The sequence below is a fragment of the Rhipicephalus sanguineus genome, chromosome 11, assembly GCF_013339695.2.
Source record: "Rhipicephalus sanguineus isolate Rsan-2018 chromosome 11, BIME_Rsan_1.4, whole genome shotgun sequence".
NCBI classification, from domain to species: domain Eukaryota; kingdom Metazoa; phylum Arthropoda; class Arachnida; order Ixodida; family Ixodidae; genus Rhipicephalus; species Rhipicephalus sanguineus.
This window is the reverse complement of record NC_051186.1, coordinates 35,561,831-35,580,471: the sequence shown is the minus strand read 5'-3', so window position 1 is coordinate 35,580,471 and position 18,641 is coordinate 35,561,831. Positions and strand designations below refer to the sequence as shown.

Below are 18,641 nucleotides of genomic sequence, written 5' to 3'. Positions count from 1 at the left end.
TACAGGACAAGTCGGTCAGCCCTCTATATTTTGTCACAGTGATGCACCCTCACCTAGGTAGTACAATGACGATAAACCGCACAGAAGATCGCCAAAGACAGCGGCGTCTGGGATTCTCATGTGTGTCAGCGGCCCCAACGTCAAGACAGCTATCTAAGCGCTGTGATAAGCGTTTCAGGTAGTGCTAACACCGCGGCGTGGGCGCGTTCAGCGGCCGAGTAGTCAGGAGACCACGCGTAGGATGTTGCACAGCGACTACAACAGGTGTTTCAGCATTTTTTCAACTTTTTTTTTCTGTTGTCAGTACTTCGTTATCGTTGTTGGTCGAGAGGCATGACAGAGTTTTCCGGCGAGAGTTCATTTTATGACGACGAGTGCGGCCAGAGCAAGCTTGAATGCTCTATGAGCTCTCATGAGAGAAACCGCACCTGTGGAGCTTTGCAAGCACCTGCGAAAAACGTATCGCATGAATAAGCGTTACATGCATAATTGAGCTGGTCCTCGGCCCATGCAGTTCTGAATTACATCTGCAGGCAGGTGTAGTTCAGAACGTCGAATGACGAAGTATTATGTGACTGAATAATTTTGCCGTATATTGTTTATATTATTAGATAGCAGTGACCCCGTGATAGCGTATGATATGATGTGTACTTATATTGCCACGCCCCCCGCAGGGGCGTGGCAATATAATTACACATTGTATCATGCGATATGTACACATCATATCATTCGTGGGGAGTTTCGACACTTCCCACGCCTCGCCGTGCGTTGCTTTGCCGTGTGCGGGGAAAATGGGTTCCTGGGGGTTGAGCCGACGCTGGTTTATTGGACCTCTAAGGCCCATCGGCAGAGGCAACACACCCCTTTGGCCCCGGCTTCACGTAGACGGCACCCCTAAGCTGCCTCACCAAGGGGTAATCGGCGGTCGCCTTTTCCTATCCCCCCTTCTGATCTTTCACTTTCCTATCTCCTTTCCTCGCTGTCCGGTCTCATACTCTCTTCAGTTACTTCCCACTTATCGTAGGCGGCATTGGTTAACCACGTGCGACTAGTGAACCTTGGTCTATGCGCATTCGGTTATCGTAGCGGTGTACAGCTGACGTCTGCATATTTCAGCACCATGAATCTTATAGCGTCCTCATCTTGGGCTCCATGGTGGGTGGCCGCCATCACTTCTGAATATAATCCTCATATCATGCATAGAGCATTCCCACTACTAATGATCGAACCGCTTCAATGCGCGTACGCACCGAAGAGCTGAATTTTCTGAGCCGACCCAAAGAAATATTCCCCCACTACCATGCTGTACACAGTGAGAAGTCTGGCAGATCAGCTAGAACAGTATCCCCATTTATAGTATCCAGATCACTGACAAACACCTTAGTTGCGGGCTATAAAATCACTAAAATGCCTAGTCGAGGCCTCCTTCTGGAACTCCGTGAGAAGATACAGTTTGACAAACTATAAAACCTCGTAACTTTCGGTGACATTCCAATCACCGTAACACCACATCGATCAATAAACTCCGCCCGCGGAGTCGTATCGTATCAGACGTAGATCTCTTTGACCTTACCGAGACCGAACTCCTCGAAGGGTGCAAGGACCAGAACGTGACCAATGCAAATCGAATTGTGATCCGAAGGAACAGCCAGGAATTCCCCACTAAACACTTGATACTTACCTTTGCCACATAGCGAACTATCAGAAAGCATAGAAACCGGGTACACAGAGACAACCATCAGACCGTACATCTCAAACCCTCGCCGATGTTTTCAATGTCAAAGATTTGGCCATGGCTCTCAGAGCTGCCGTGGTCGACCTACCTGCGCCAAATGCGGTGTTCAAGGCCGTGGCTCGGACACCTGTAATGAAACCCACGCTGTATGAACTGCGACGGAGACCATGCTGCGTATTCACGTTCTTGTCCGAATTGGAAGAAGGAAAAAGAAATCATTTCATTGAAGGTCCGAGAGAACATCTCATTTAAAGAAGCACACAGAAGGTGTTCGGTCTTTCACAGCCCAACCTATGCTGATGCGGCGCGTCAGGGGGCAGCGTCGCATCGGCCACCGCCACTGTCCCGGCCCATGCAAAGTGAGCCACCGGCCATGGCGGCTGCCCCCGTGGTGGCAGCAGTCAAGTCTGCTCCACCTACCAAGCCACCGATCTCGGTGACTCCAGGGTCGTCGGGCCATACGACCATGCCCCGCCAGGCGAGGTCGCAAAAACGAACAAGGATCTCGCACTCGCGGGCGTCCAGTGCCTCACACGAGGCAATGGACACAACTCCGTTAACCCTGGAGCCGAAAGGGCGGCGTTGCTCTTTGGAGCGTGCTAAGAAAACTAAAATGCCAATAACGGGGCCCGACGACGCCCCGGCAACTTAAGTTCCAACTTTCCACATAAAACATCAGTCACTTCCTTTTCGTACACACAGCACTACTTAATTATACAATGGAACGTCAGAGGACTCCTTAGAAACCTCGACGATGTGCAAGAACTTCTACACAAACATTCACTGAAAGTGCTGTGTGTACAAGAACACATTTAAAATCCAAACACACAAACTTTCTACGCAGTTGCATTATTTTCCGAAAGGACAGGGATGATGCCATGGCGTCATCCTGTGGTGTAGCCGTTGTAGTCAATCAAGGAATAGCATGTACCCAATTACCTCTCCAAACGTCCCTTGAGGCAGTGGCTGTTCGAGCGGTTCTTTTGAACAAACTCGCCACTATTTGCTCTTTGTGCATACCGCCGCACTACCACCTTGAAAAACACAAATTGGAGTCCTTAATAGATCAGCTTCCAGAACTTTATCCGGTCCTTGGCGACCTTAATGCACATAGCGGTCTATGTGGTTACTATCGCTGTGATGCGTGAGGTCGTCTAATGGAACTGTTCCTTTTCTCTTCCGGCGCATGTTTCTTGAATCAAAAAGAGCCTACATATTATAGCCTCGCCAACAATACGTACTCGTCCATAAACCTCAGCATTACATCTCCATCACTTCTACCCCCGACTTGAATGGAAAGTCATTAATAACACTTAGGGCAGTGATCACTTTCCTGTAGTTATGAGCTCACCTAAAGCGAATGAATGTCCTCCACAGGTTCCCAAATGGCACATTGAGAAATCCAACTGGGAGCAGTTTCAAAAAGTTACTCGCTTAAGTTGGACTGATACATGTGGTTTAAGCATGGATGCAGCCGTAAAGTACTTTAGAGCCTTTCTCACGGATGCTGCAACTAAGTGCATCCCACAAACAACTGGACTGCGCGGCAAACGACGTGTCCCATGGTGGAACACTGAGTGTCGAAATGCGCGCAAAAACCTAAACAAAGCATGGAGGCTGCTTCGAGACTCTCCGACAGCCGAGAATCTTGACAGTCTTAAGAACATAAAATCTCAAGGCAGGAGAACACGCCGACAGGCAAGAAGGAAAAGTTGGCAGAAGTTTTTATCGGGCATCAATTCATATGCCCAGGAGGCCAAATCCTGGAACATGGTTAGTAGGGTAGCAGGACGACAAGCATATTCACTGCCTCTAGTAAACACACAAGGCGACAGCATGGAAGGCCAGGCAAACTTCCTTGGCGCACACTTCGAACAGGTGTCAAGCTCGTCGCACTATATTGAAGCTTTCCAGCAATACAAAACAAGAATAAAAAAAACAGAAACTAGAGCGTAAATCCACAAAACACGTGGAGGCATACAATGAACTTTGCTGCTTATTTGAGCTACAAGCATGGCTAAACTGCTGCAATAAATCCGCCGCATGTTTTGTATATATCCGCCGACCGTGTTGTATATGAAACGTTGAAACACGTGCCATCTGAAACGCAAAAAGCCCTTTTTTTTCCTGTTTAATGCTGTTTGGTTTTCCGGCGAGATACCCTCGGCCTGGAAAAAAGCCATTATTATTCCGATTCTAAAGCAGGGCAAGGACATATCCTCAATATCCAGCTACAGGCCTATAGCCCTAACAAGTTGTCTGTGCAAGGTTTTTCAAAAGATGATAGATCAGCGGCTCCTACATTTCCTCGAAGCCAACAATTCACTTGACCCATACCAGTGCAGTTTTCGAAAGGATAGATCTACCTTTGAGCACCGTGTACGTATCGAGGCACAAATTCGCGATGCTTTTGTCCACAAGCAATTATTTCTTTCGGTGTTCCTCGATATGGAAAAGGCCTGACACCACATGGCGCTTTGGCATACTGCGAGACCTCTTACATTTAGGTGCACGAGATAGGATGCTGACCATAATTGAAAGCCACTTGTCCAATCGAACATTCCGTGTTCTAGTGGGCAGTGTCTTGTCCCGAACATTTGTCCAAGAAACAGGAGTGCCGCAAGGTGGCGTACTGAGTTGCACACATTTTATTATCAAGATGAACTCCTTGCGTCTGTGCATATCACGTAGCATTTTTTATTGCATATATGTCGGTGACGTGCAAACTGGCTTTAAATCTTGCAGTGTTACAATGTGCGAGCGGCAGGCTCAACTTGGTTTGAACAATGTAACCAAATGGGCAGACGAGAACGGGTTCGGCCTTAACCCGCAAAAAAAGCACTTGTGTCTTATTCTCAAGAAATAGAGGCCTCCATCCTGATCCGGACATTGACCTGCACGGTCAGCGGCTATCTGTGAAAACGGAGCATAAATTCCTAGGCGTAATTCTAGACACGAAACTTACCTTCATATCACGCATCAATTATACAAAGAACAAGAGCATAAAAACCATGAATATTCTAAAAGTGTTGTCACGCACTTTGTGGGGTAGTGACAAGAAGAGTCTGTTGAACCTTTATAAAAGCCTTATACGCACGCGCCTGGATTACGTGGCGGTAATCTATCAGTCTGCGACACCAAGCGCCTCGAAGATGCTTGACCCAATCCACCATTTGGGCATTTTTTTCTACGGGTGCTTTTCTTACTAGCCCCGTAGAAACCTTTACGTTGAATCGAACGAGTGGTCGTTACACCTCCAGAGATCTTACCTATCTTTTTTATATTTCCTCAAGGTGAACGCGAGCAACGAACACCCCTCACACACTACAATGAGTCGTCTGCTTCTGAACTTTTTCCCAACCGTCCTTCGATGAGACAGCCCTACTCACTTCGTGTGAGGCGCATAGCTAAAGAAACGGGTGTGCCACTTTTCGAACACTGTCTAATGGCTCCCGCTGCACATCTCCCGCCGTAGCAGTGGCAGCTTATAGATTGTGATGTTTATTTCGTGGACGTTACCAACCACGCGCCACTTACACATATCCATACACACTTCCTCGAATGACAACACAAGTACTCACACCCTGAAGTTTTTACAGGTGCCTCAAAGTCTAACACTTCCGTGTCGTACGCAGCGGTTCGTACATCCTTTTCACATGCCGGCGTTCTGCACCCGAATACAAGCATCTACACAGCAGAGGCATACGCCATACTTGCGGCCATCAAACACATCAGCTAATTAAAACTACAAAGGGCAGCGATATACAACGATTCCTTAAGTGTAGTGAAAGCTTTAAAAACACTGAAAAAAAAATAGACATGAATCCTGTCCTTGTCTCGCTATACTCTCTTCTATGCACGATCTATTCACTCAAACATGTCATAGTGGGCTGGGTGCCAGGGCAGCGCGAGATCCAAGGCAGCGTGTTGGCGGATCAGATAGCAGCATCCGCCCTCGAAAACAGTCCTAGTACATCCGTAGCTATCCCTCCAATAGACCTAAAACCCTTCCTCAAAAGAAGTTCAGGGCCTTTTCGCAGAGCACAGGGGATAGGCGCACACAAAATAAACTGCACGTTATCAAGCCGCAACTAGTAATTGGCCGCCAGTATCAAAGTCACGCCGCACAGAAGTAACACTTACAAGGCTAAGGACAGGACACACATACAGTACACACGTATACCTTCTGTCCGATGGCGATCCACCCTTGTGTGAGAGATGTGGTGAAACACTACTGTTCACTTGTAATTCATTCCACACCCATAGATCACCTTGCGTATCACTGCCCTAATTTTATACTCTATACACACCTTTTACGCCTCTTTATAGCGCGTGATTTTAGGCTCTATACAGCCATAATACACCCTGCCATCGAAATTAATGGTCATCGCTAACACCACATAAAAGACATGACGCTCTTTGGCCACCCATGGCCCTTGCGCCACAAAACCCCACTAATCATCATTATATTGCCACGCCAAACTATTTCTTTAATTTGATGTGTTCGGGTTCCACGCACCAAAATACTGTTAGCGGCGGCTGGCGCAAGCCACGCCCAATGTTTGAGAAGCTTCGTGATTGTTTGAATATTGTTTTGTTACGATTGCGCGCAGGACGCGAATAGTCATGTGTGTTTATCTTGATGAATTTTTATGTTTCATGTATTTTTATGTACTTTTGCCCCTCCTGCCTGGGCCCTTTCTTCAGTATTCTGCGTGCAGTAGGTAGCCTTCATGTGCGCGCCTCTGTGCCTCCGTGGAGGCACGGAGGCGCGCGCATGAAGGCTACCTAGCCTGCAGTATTCTGTAAACAAAATAAGTTTATTTGGTAGCTGACGCGGGCACCAGCGATAACGCTAGAAGGTTCGATCCCTGATGTATAAAAGGCGACGCGTTCCGCCGATGCTCAGATTACCGACGGCCGAAGCTCTGTTCGCCGGTATCAGTGTACAGCGCGTATTACTTGTATTTTGACTTTTCATTTTCCGCGCTCAAGTTTGCCCAAATAAAGAGTTTTCATCTGTACCACCTCGTGTTCTGATTACTTCACCATCACAACCACGTGGCAATACGTGCGTCTACTTGTGGTGTTATTAATGATTCTGAAACATCCACATTCCACATTGTTGCGATTTAAGATGTTTTTGATGTACTAATGCCTTTAGGAACCCTTTAACAATGCCGTTGGGTCCCTAAAAGTGTAATATGCGATGTATCTCACAAGAGGCTGCCACAAACTTCAATCTTCATACATATCTAGCAGAAGTCGTGAAAAGTCATCAACCCGCACCCGCTTTGTTCCAACATTGGGGTTAAAAGTATAAACCAAGCTGTGGTGATGCAAAACATTTGGGACCTCAAAATGAAATGCCGAACTATGTACGTCCGTCGTGTTTAAACTTGCACATGTGGACGCCCTACTCGCGCAACGCCTTGTGCTAAGTGAACATGGCCCTTTTGAATAAACTCTGTAAGTATTATCTCCATATCAGACCTCAGTCCTCAACGCGTTTCGCTTGAGGTACAAGGAATAAAGGCGAAAACAACCTTTACTTATGACACGACATACACGGAACGCACAGATACGGGATTAACGTCCAAAAACAGGAATAGGTCATGCATTGATTACAGATAACGCACGGGTCGACCTATTCAAACTTAAAATGCAGAATTTGAGTTGCATAAGATCGATGTTTACTCGCAGCAGCGATATTGTCGCAAAGGCTAACGGATGGCTGTGTAGAGAAACAAGCAAGAAAATGAACTTATTGCAGGTATGTACCACAATCAAGCTCACTTAAGGCAGCGGTAATTGGAGATATCTAGGAGAGGCGCAGTTGTCCTGTAGTTGAGCTAAAATAGGCATATGTCGGGAATAAATTGTTTAGTTATATACACAATGTGGCCGTTGTTTTGTACGTTCTCTGTGCAAAGTGCGGTATCTAGAATGTGTCCTGTAGTGTGATTAGGTAGATGATGGATCGAGCACGTTGCGCATGCGTTGGCGAGAAGTGGATTTATATTAGCCTGTATTCCTCACGGAATAAACAGTTGCAAGGGAGCGCCCGTCCTGCCTTTGTGTTTCTTCGTATTTCAGGGAGGTTGTGATTTTGGCGCCATGTTGACTATTGAATTCAATCAAGTCGTGTTAGCGCAGATTTAGCATTGAGAGCTCTGTAAATAGTGCCAAATAGACTGAGCTTATCGGAAACGCACCCATATTATCTGCACTGAGCGCTTATTGATTAAGGCGAGAGCCTAGGATGCCTCATCAAACGCGAAAAGGGACCGTCGGCGGCGTTGGCGTCAACACGAGTGATGCAGAAATCATCATCACGTGTTGATGTCATCATGACGGCACAATTCGCCAAAATTTTCGAGTCATGATGACATCAGTTTGACGTCACTATTTGACATCACTATGTGACGTCACATGATGACGTCATCACAAGGCATCGTCGCTCGAACAAAGGTGGGTAGATCCTGGAGGCGCTGCTAAACCACGTGAGGTGCAGAAAGCTTCCAATGCCTCTGATCCCTGAGGCAGTGCAAAGCGTTGGGTGGAAGAAGCGTTCAGGGGAGGGGTATTAATACGATCAACTGAGAAGAAGAAGATGGCTTTGGCCCTCGAGTGTTCTTAGGCAAACGCATATGGAGCCGTGTGACGTTTCTTAGGCACTCTACGCGATATACGCGCTGTGGTTGTTCTGTTTTACGGCATCATTTGGGGCTATTCATGGGGTCAGTTGGCCACCACGTGCCGATTGAGCCGTGACCTATGCGTTGATGAATAATTACGGTTGCGTAACGCGCTGTTCGTGGTTTCGAGATATCTCGTGTTTCAGGGGAACCTTGCTGCTATCTGCCCACGAAGGGGCCCACTTGAGATAACAATCGCTGCGTGACTGCCACGAGATCGAACGACGTGTATCGGTAGGCTGATAAGAGCGTCGCACATGTTTGCCGAGTGGAAACGCTGATCAGAAAAGTGTAGTTTGACGAGAGTGCGCGTATCTTCTCTCTGACGTCGTCCGAAGGTGCGTTGATACGGTTTTCCTTACTCTGCCTAAATTACTAATATAAATCTGTAGAAATTACGCTTAACCATTCTATCAACGCTGCTCCGAAAGACCTCCACGTTGCAGACGCCCACAGCGTCGCTTTAGTCACTTAACTCCGCAGTCCGTACACGCAGTACACCTCGTAAGAACTCGTAAGAATGGAATGTCCGTACACCTCGTACAAATTACGATAAGCAATCGTTGACACGCACTACGCCTATCTTACTTAACAAACTCGCAGAGGAAGAGTTTGATCCTTTGCGCAATTGAAATCATGCAACACGACTATTTTCTCAATTGACCCTCCATGGTGGCCTCGCGGTTATGGTGCGCAACTGCTGAGCCGAAGACCGCGGGATCAAATCGCGACCTCGGCGGCCGCATTTTCATGGCGGTGCAAGGCTAGGGGCCCGTGTTCCTAGATTTAGGCGCACGTTAAAGAGCACCGGAAGGGGCAAAATTTCCGGAGCCCTCCATGGCGGAGTTCCTCATAGTCATATTGTGGTTTTCGGACGTAAAACCCCAGCATTTAGTACGCGAGTAGTGTTGGATGTAGTCTCTGCACACTTACATAGCAGTCACGCACATGTGTTAGCAACAGAAAGAAAGTGTACACATGCGTATATAGATCAGCGCGCACATGCTTGTGTATACGGTATGCATGATTATTTGTGCATATTATATCTATCTATAATTATTTCTCTGTGTGTATATGTAAATATCTATGTATATGTGTATGCATGTATGCATGTATATGTTTTTGCTTGAAAGTGCATTTCGTTCCACACATTACGTTGTTTTCAAATGTGGCATTTCGCGACGCTCTGCTGTAGACTGTATAATGGGGCAGGGCCGTGGTGAAGCTGTACGCCAGCTTTTAGCGCTGACATCACTTTTCAAGGTGAAAATAAAATGAAAGCCATTGATTGAATGATTGATTGATTGATTGATTCAAATTGATTCATGAAATAGTGGGATCGAGATATGTCTCCTTTATCATCTATGTAATACTAAAATTAGGGAAGTTTTGTTTTGTGCACCGCGTGTTGGAAGCGTGGATTTAGTGTGTGCTTTGCTGCGTTTGAATTTTAACGCGTGGATATGATCATTTCGCTGAAATTTTTATCATGATGTGCTACCGAAACCTTGCGTGGTGGATATATTGATAACTTGCCTGTCAGCCGAAGTCGTGTCAAGTCGAAACATTTCGTGAACAAAACATGCTTTTTTGTGTTTCTTGGATGGAATCCTACAAACGACAAGTCAACGTTTCCTTGTTTGATTTAGATGAATTTCAGGCCATCTAACTACTTTTGGAACGTTCCTTGCTACAATAATTGTTAGTCTCACACGCACTTTCTGGTAAAAGAGAGCATGGTTCACGTGTTTATGATTGTGACTCATGGTTGGTTCAGTTTCACGAGTGTACATCTTTTGTAGCACCTGCGTATTTAACGCCCACTGTGCTAAAGCAAATGTCGCTGAAAATCGGTGATAACGCGGTTGTGATTCTTTAAAGGTCAGCCGAATCTCAGTAAGTTTTAATGCTCGACTATGGCTCGCTTTTTTTTGTCAGATATCTTGCGATATGAAGATGAGCTTGGTAGCCGTGGTTGCCTGCCTGCTTATATTGACGTCAGCTCACGTCTACAGCACAGGTTTGCATTCCATAGTTAATAGATCACAGTAGTTCCTCAATCGAGCAGAGCTTACTGCTTTGGTATTCAGCGCGAGATCAGCGAGACCACCGACCTGTATTAAAATTTTATATGAGTCGATAAGGGTATCATGCCTGGTTTTCTCTAGTCTGCGGTTAAAGTGCATTTAAATACTAGTACGACTCATGAAAAAGTTACTGACCTTGATACATTTTTTATCATGAACAAATGCGGCAAAGTTGTGATTTAATATCTCCGATGTATCGGCCAGCGTAATTCGTAAGAGCAGACTTTTTGGGTGTGCAATCAAGGTGGTTGTGTTGCAAACACTGCCCCTGTGTTTTCTCCGAGGCAAAAGTTTAGCAAATAGGCAGTTTTAGAATACGGTACTCAGAGATAGCGTTCGTTGGGTAGTGATACACTATTTTCGTCACTTAACGTAGGGTACCCAAGAGGATAGATAGCACACGACGCATGCTCAGTGGCGACAAACCTTACGCAAAGCTTCGCCTCCTTTATTCTCAAGCATTCTAATATAGGAGACAACTGAGCACATTCTATGCCACTGCCCATCCTATCAGACACAACGACGTATTCTAGAAGCCAAACACCATCGTCCTCATAGAAGGCCATTGCCAGAAAAGGTCCTCGGACCTTGACCCATGGTTTCGTGCATGCACAAGGCTACGAAAGCCCTATTGAGCTACTTGAAGATGACCGGACTTCACGAACGTGTGTGAACTATCAGCGTTAGTTCGTGCTGTGTGTTCACACTTATTGGTAGTAGTAGTGGTATCCTCTACTGCATGGCTCATACCCACTCTGGCGGATTGGCCAGAAGTCGTCTTACGAAAAAAAAAGTAAAAAAAATATTTTGAGTATTGAATGCTGATGCCAATAAAAAGAATAAATAAATAAATAATAGCAATGAATATACAAAAAAGCGTACGCATCAATGAAAGAGTGCAATAATAGTTTTTAAACATACAGATCAGACACTTTAATCATTGTCCCGAATAGGAATTAGAATAAAAATAATAATAAGAAGAAGCACAATAATAACGAAAAAAGTATCAAGACTTTTTTTTTCTGTTATAATAATACTTATACAAGCGGAAATTTAAAGCCGTATTCGTTTTGTTTCGTGAAGGTAGCTGCACACGGCATCAAACGCATTATCTTTTCATTTCTTCTTCTTATTACTCTTGTTCTTTCTTCTCTATCTTATCTCTTACTGTCCCTTTACCCCAGCCCACGTGTAGGGTAGCCAACTGGGCCAAAGCTTGGTTAACCTCTCTGCCCTTCCTGTTTATTACTCTCTCTTTATAATATAGAAATAAGTGATAGTGCCAAGAACGCTATCAATGAGGAGCTTTGTAATAATTTACGCTTTGCCTCAGTTCTTCATTTTAATAAGATTATTTTTGCTCTTTATGCTCTCCATTCCAGGTTTAAGACATCGCGGCGTTTATCTCACCGTGTCTTCGTACGAGGGAGCACGCAGGAAGCCCGGTCACTTCGAGGTCAACTGGTACGGCGTGGACGTGGACCACCTCAACAGGACGTTTGTCGCTCTGCTGTCGGAAGCGCCGAACTCTCACAAGTGGAAGAACGCGCAGCTGTACCCTGTTAAACAAAGCGCCGGGCGAATGACGACTCCCGTCAAGTTTCCGAAGAACAGCACAGAACTCGCGATGAGCGGAAATTGCCTGGACTACTGGGCCGTCCTACTACAAGTCGACGAGGTCACAGGCAATAACGACGCCGTGGTCGTAGATTCTTCGTGCCTTCGCGGTTATCCCAGGTGGATGCGCGAGAACTGCTGCCACTTTGCCAATCTCAAACTGGACGAGCTTTTCGTGCCGGGGACGCACGACTCCGCAATGTACGGCTTGAAGCGAGACTGGCCCGTCGGGGACTTCATCTTCACCCAGGACCAAACGATCGCCCACCAGCTCGCCTTCGGAGTCAGGTCTTTAGACTTGAGAGTCGGGTTCATTGACGGGGCATTCTGGATATTTCACGACAAGTTCAAGGCTCAGGTCTCGGTGGAGACGGTGCTGAGGCAGGTCAGAACTTTCGTGGAAACGACTGGAGAAGTCGTGGTGCTTGATTTCCACAGGTTCACTCTGGGTTTCGACCGCTACGCGGACCCCGTTGAGGAACGTCACCGAATGCTCGTCCATCTGATAATAAACACCCTCCAGGGAGTGGTGGCACACAGGCGACTGTTCAACGGCACCCTCGAAGACTTGTTCGGTGGTTGCGGTAGGCGGGCGACGCGGCATAGGCCGACGGTGTTCCTCATGTACAACTACGACTACGTGGGTCCCCACTCCGAGTACCTGTGTCCGGGAGTGGTTCAGAACTGGGCGGACGCGCAAGACCTCGACTATCTCGTTGAGTACCTGGAGAAGAACGCCTGCAAGAAGTTTCCCGGTACCCTATCCTCGGCCCAAGCCGAGCTGACAGTCAAGTTTCCCTCCCAGGTGGACGCGATACGCGAGCTGGCGGAGATTGTGAATTTCAACGTGACTAACTTGTTCAGGGAGCACTTTTGGAACTGCACGAACATCGTGACGAACGATTACTTCCTGGGCAGCGGCACTGTTGAACTGGCCATTGAAGCTAACAGGTACAGGGGAAAGTTAAAGGGAGGACTGAGGAGATGCGAAAGCGGGTTCCTGCGAGGATCGTTGACAAATACGTTGTGATTAGAGACGGAATTCGCCAAACGCTAAGTGACGAGCGTGGTGCGCTCATGCTGTGGGAAAACGCTAGTGTGTGTTATTGTGCAGTGTGGAAGCAACAAAAGAACCTTGCTACATGCAGTTGTAGAAAAAAAATATTTTTCAACATTATTGACTCTACCGTACTCGATGCAGTCACTGTTTTGCACGTGAAATAATTGTAAGCTCTAAAAACTCCCCCGCAATATTTTTTTTTGCGGAAATTAAAGCCCATTGTAAATTATCCTTCAGAAGTGATATGGTACAATTACTGCCTTAACTGGTACTACATGTATCTTCTTCAAATGCGCTGAGCTCTTTTGACGGTGGGTTCTATAATAGAGACGTTTGGATTTAATGCATTGGTATTACCTTCAGTCAAACCAAAAGCAAAGTTAAGAGGGTCGGGAATATGTAACGGATTGAGCATTACGTGACATAAGTAAAATTCAAATGAAGTTGTTTATGAGCACCCAAACTGCACGTTTCAGCGCAATGCACTATCAACCAAGATAAAATATATTATTACTTTTTGAAAAAAATAACAGTACCTTCATTTTAAATTAGAAACAGCAAAGTGTTTGCAGCCGCACACTGCATGCAAGTTTACTGAAATATAACTGATTGCTTCCTGTTTGTGGCCGTAATGCAAATTGTAAACGTTACACAGTTCATAAAGTTATTATCCACGCTAAATGCACCTCATTGTTCACACATCGAGCTACAAAACGTACAGTGCTCCCGAATTGAAACGTGACATCAAATTTCTTTGTATAACGACTGGTATGCGCAATTGCTCGAGATAATCGCGTCATGTCGGTACGAATCTGGCCGATAAGGGTATTGTTAGCACTCATGTCAATGTTCGAGTAGAAATCATGGGACAAAAAGTGAAGACGGTGCAAACTAAAGTACGTGCTTTTCGTAGCCCTAAATGACCACGTTTCAGTTAGCTTAAGCATAGAAAGATGGCATAAGGATGGCATAGCAGTTGGTACTGCATGATCTATAGTGTAATAGCGCGGAAATAGAACAAAGGACAAGAAGGGACACGGGCAAGCGCCATATTAAGCGTATCTTAATCCTTAGATCATAAGAAGTCCTTTAACATTGTACGAGAACCAATAATACACAGTGTGAGCAATAGCGGACTTTGCGGAGAACGTTGCATATTTATTTTCGCCTCTATAGGCTACACTAGCATGCAAGACAGTTTGAGGTGCCCTCATTGCTAGAATCCTACGCCAAAAATGACAACAATATGCGTTTATAACACTCGTTATATTAATTAAACAAGTTTCTAAAAACGCACAACAATAATATGCTAAGGCAGGCTGACTCGCATTCAAAGAACCGAGGAAGCTGTCGGCGGAGTGCTAGTGTCCTCCTGCTTCAGGAATCCCCAGGAAGTCGTGCGCGTCGCATCGGTGACGCGGGAACATGGGTGAGCCTTCTTTGCAGCCGAAAGCTTTCGCGAATTCCTGCGTGTTGAGGCAGGGTTGTTTGCAGCGAAGCCTGTGCGGCAGGTAGATGCTGAACTCCGAGTATTCCTCCGATGCCTGGCAGAACATATAGCAGGTACCGGCAAAGAAAGTCTGGTCCGCTGTGTAGTGGCCCGCTCCAGTCTCGCGGTCGGACTGCGGCAGAGTGCTGTAGGCCAGATACGCGACTTCGACTCCGGCGCTGTCGGCAAGCGCCTCACTGACTGAGTTGTTTCCGGCAACAGCGCTCTCGGTCAGCTTGTTGGCCTGCAGGATGATGCATTCTTGAAGTTCCGCAAGCTTCTGACCAAATTTGGGTGAGTAGAAGATATGCTTCTCACCCTTTGGACTGACGTCTATGAACTTGGGATCGAACGCGTGGGTCAGTTCGTGACCGATGACCTTACCAATCGCGCCGTAGTTGTATGTGTCTGGCCCGTACGGAACCATGAACGGCGGCATAAGTATGCTGCCCGGTAAATAGACTATGTGGTATACGATGACGTAGTAGGCGCCCACCGATATTCCCGACACTTCCCAGTCATCTCTGTTGATTGAGGCTGTCGGGCTGCCGGGGGTCGGTTGCAGGAAACCTTTCTTGTGCACCGCAACCGCCCGTAGAGAGTCGACCAACCATTCCACGAACTTGAAGGGTCCTTCGGATTTCGGTATGTGACTGTAGTAGGCATTCAGTGCGGCGTTGCTTCGAAGTTTCGAGGCTATGCCGATGATCTGGTGGACGGAGCGGAGTCGGTCTATCACGCCTAAGGCCGACTCTGGGTCGAACCACGAGAGATTGTACGACATCTCCAACTGGTGTCGGATGCGGTTGGCGATCGTGATGGTGTAGTTTATGGTTTCATCGTCCAGGACGTTTTGAATCTGTAACTTGAGCAGGGCGTGAGGTGCGACCACCTTGATGTAGTTGGTGCACCGTTCGAGTGATTTGGCGAAAGTACCCGCCCAGTGCACCTTGCCCGCTGGGAAGTGGCAGAAAAACATCTTGCTTGACGCAGCGTACGAGAGGTACTTGATGACTTTCCAGGCTATATAAGTCTGAAGCTGTAAGCTGCTAGTAGAATACGCCTTCAGGACGTCCATGGTCAGAAGCAAGGCGTAATGGTGTCTCAGGAGGAAGTCCGATTCCAAAGTCAGGGCCGCATCTTTAGGTATGTGCTTATTGATTTCCTCCACCCACCACTGCGCATTCATGCTGGTTTCCTGCAGAGTCCTACTAAAATAAATTTCATCGATGTCTGAGAATTTGCGGTACTGCGGCTGCTCGTCATCGCTGGTGTGCATCATTGTGATGGTTCTGACATCGGTCTCCATGATGTGAAGCCTCTCTGCCAAGTCTTGAACACCTCCTAGATTCGGGTCGTAGGCGCGGACGCAAGACTCCAGGACTTCCGCATCCGACACGTACCTATACATGGTCTCGGCGTACTTGAGCTCGAAGACTAGCCTGTCGTGTGCTTTCAAGTAGGGTGTCAGCTTGAGTTGGAAGAAAACGCCAAGAAGGTCTTCTAAGGTGAGCGCGACGAGGATTCCGAACACTTGGCGTGCAGAGCGGATCTCTTGGGCTGGAAAAGTTAGTCCGCGTTGACGTAGCACGTGGCGAATAGTTTTCGTGTGATCGATATCGGCTTCCGGGACGCTCATGCACGCAGATATAGCAGCGGCCGCCTTGTCGACTGCACTGTCGGAGTTGGGAGTCACTTGCTCGACTTGCTCGAGCAGGGACACACGAAGCCTGCTGTCGAGGATCTGGAACAGGTCTTGCTGCTCGGGGTACATGCTGGTCCAGCGGCCGCAGACGTGCTCGAACATGTCATCGCAGGGGTCGACGTCGACGAATCTGCTTCCCTGCAGCTCACTGCTTAGGTCGAAGCAGCCCACGGGATCGTCGCAGTGCGGGAAGTAGGCGCTCGCGGCGAACGTGATCAAGAACAGCACGACGGAGAAGCCGATTGTGTAGGCCGCCATGTGGACCGAGTACTCGAGCGAGCCTTCTTCGTCGTCGGCAAAGACCCCCAAGAACAAGCGCTGCTTATCGTCGGCTAACTTGCTCTGCTCAGTGGTCTTGGCGACTGTTGTCTGGTGAAGCGTAGTAGACACCAGGGTGGGGGACAAGGGGACCCTGAGCACCGGGGCCTGACGTGGACAGCCTTGCCGCACGAGAAGCAGGTTCTAGCTTTGCCTCCCGGCCGTCGTGTAGTGGCCGTGCGGGAGTTCTAGGCGACAGAACGTTCGGGTGTGGCGCCTTTCTGACGGCCGTCGGTGACCACAGTGCGGCGGCTCCACCCTGGTGTCTCGGGTTCCGCACCCAGGCCAGAGGAGATAGCGGACGCGAGAAAGGCAAGGAGGCCCTTTGGTCCCTTACCGGGGTGCGTTCTTTCGCGGAGTCCTTCATATTTCGAAGCTGGCTGGCTGGCTTCTTGCGGCCTGCACGACTGCTGTCTTCTTCTTCTTCTTGCCGGAAAAGCGAATGGCACCCACGAGGCGCTCGAGGCCTGTTTGCTTGTTCTTCATGATGATGATGATGATGCACCTGGGATGATTGGCGACTTCCGACTCAAAAGGATCGAGAGAGAGTGGGCAGATAATGTCATCACTTATTTTCGAATCTTACTGGAGGTTCTGGCATCAATTAGAAAGCCGGGTTATTCTTAATTAAATCAAATTTTAGAGTAATATGTAAGCCATTTTGCGTAAGCCTCAGAACAAACAAACAACAAGAAATCCTTATGACAGGAGGCCATCAAATAAAAATGATTAGCGATTGAGGTAGCTGTTAAATCGTTTTGACTCGCATATGAATTCTGCGGCGCTTTTACCCATTACGTGTAACTGGCCAGAAAGGCGGTGACAAAAAAAAGAAAAGAAGAAACAAGTGGCGGTGGGCAGAGAACATGCACTAAAGGAAAACGTAAGGATGAAACAACAAATCATATCAAAATTGATTCGCACTAAAGCGAGAAATGAAAAGTGCACTTTGCCAACAGGGAGCGGAAGTGTTTTATTAAGCTAATTTTGTGCACGATAGGTGCGGTAGCCTGATGCGCAACAAGTTTACAGGCTCACTGTTTTGCTTAGGTGTTTCATGCACGCCTCGGTTATTGTGCCGCATCATATGAAGAACATCGCCATATTGCGACCACTGAGAATTCCGTTGCGTCAATGGGGCATGCCATTATAGAATGCCAGCAATACGAAGAACGGTGCGTTCAACTGAGTGATCGGATCAGCAGCCTCGATAGACGAGCACGCGCAATTAGCCAAGTGCTAGGACCATGGCCACACACTGACAATCGAAAACGCGTAGTCAGCGCTCTTCGTGGTTTTTAATGGATATGAGTTTAATGATCTGTTTATAATTGGCGTTATTGATTCTGTTCATGATATTGTGTTGTTATTGAATATATCTCATAGTCGTGTCACATGTACGTGCATGAATGCTGTTTTCATTTTGACGCCGAAGCATTGGCAAGATCATCTGACGTTGAATCGACATCACGTCTCGTAATGATTTGCGCAATGTTTCGTCCGTAGATAATAGGCAGTTTTAGAATAGTGTACGCTAAGATAGCGATCCTCGCGGTCGCCCGCTATTTCCGTCACTTAACGGGGGCCCGCAAGAAGATAGCGTACCAGGGATGTGCAGTGGCGACAAACGCTAACGCAAAGCTTTGCGTACGCTATTCTAAAACTAATATGGCCGATATAAGACGTGCTATCAAAATTCAGCATTGAAATGGCTTTCTAGCACTTTTTGAACATATAAAACCACCAACGCTTAAACGGGTCTTTTTGGCCCTTCACTGTACCATCTGTGGGGTAATTAAACGGGATATACGCAAATAGCGTAAAAATATCCCTTGAGCAATCCACCATTTAGACATACTCCTAAAATTTGGTTGCTCCGTTTGAATATGTTCTCTTTTCCTAAGTCATGTATTGGTGTATGCATGCCCGGAA

General features: G+C 47.2%; 2 protein-coding genes across 4 annotated transcripts in view; one reads left to right on the top strand and one right to left on the bottom strand.

Moving 5' to 3' along the window:
• The window catches only part of LOC119373656 (ribonuclease Oy), a 335,955-nt gene that overhangs the window by 294,129 nt on the left and 23,185 nt on the right, over window positions 1-18,641 (bottom strand). The gene's annotated exons all lie outside the window — the stretch shown is intronic.
• On the top strand, window positions 10,372-13,271 carry LOC119375536 (PI-PLC X domain-containing protein 1). The gene is made up of 2 exons (XM_037645730.2): window positions 10,372-10,453; window positions 11,903-13,271. Exons 1-2 carry the CDS (start codon window positions 10,384-10,386, stop codon window positions 13,165-13,167), a joined length of 1,335 nt encoding a protein of 444 aa, XP_037501658.1. The 5' UTR covers window positions 10,372-10,383; the 3' UTR covers window positions 13,168-13,271.

What these genes read in the sequence shown, in the direction of transcription:
- LOC119375536 (XM_037645730.2), top strand. Translation starts at nt 10,384, where the DNA reads ATGAAGATGAGCTTGGTAGCCGTGGTTGCCTGCCTGCTTATATTGACG. An exon ending in AGCTCACGTCTACAGCACAG is followed by an intron (nt 10,454 to 11,902) that starts GTTTGCATTCCA and finishes TCTCCATTCCAG; the next exon opens with GTTTAAGACATCGCGGCGTT.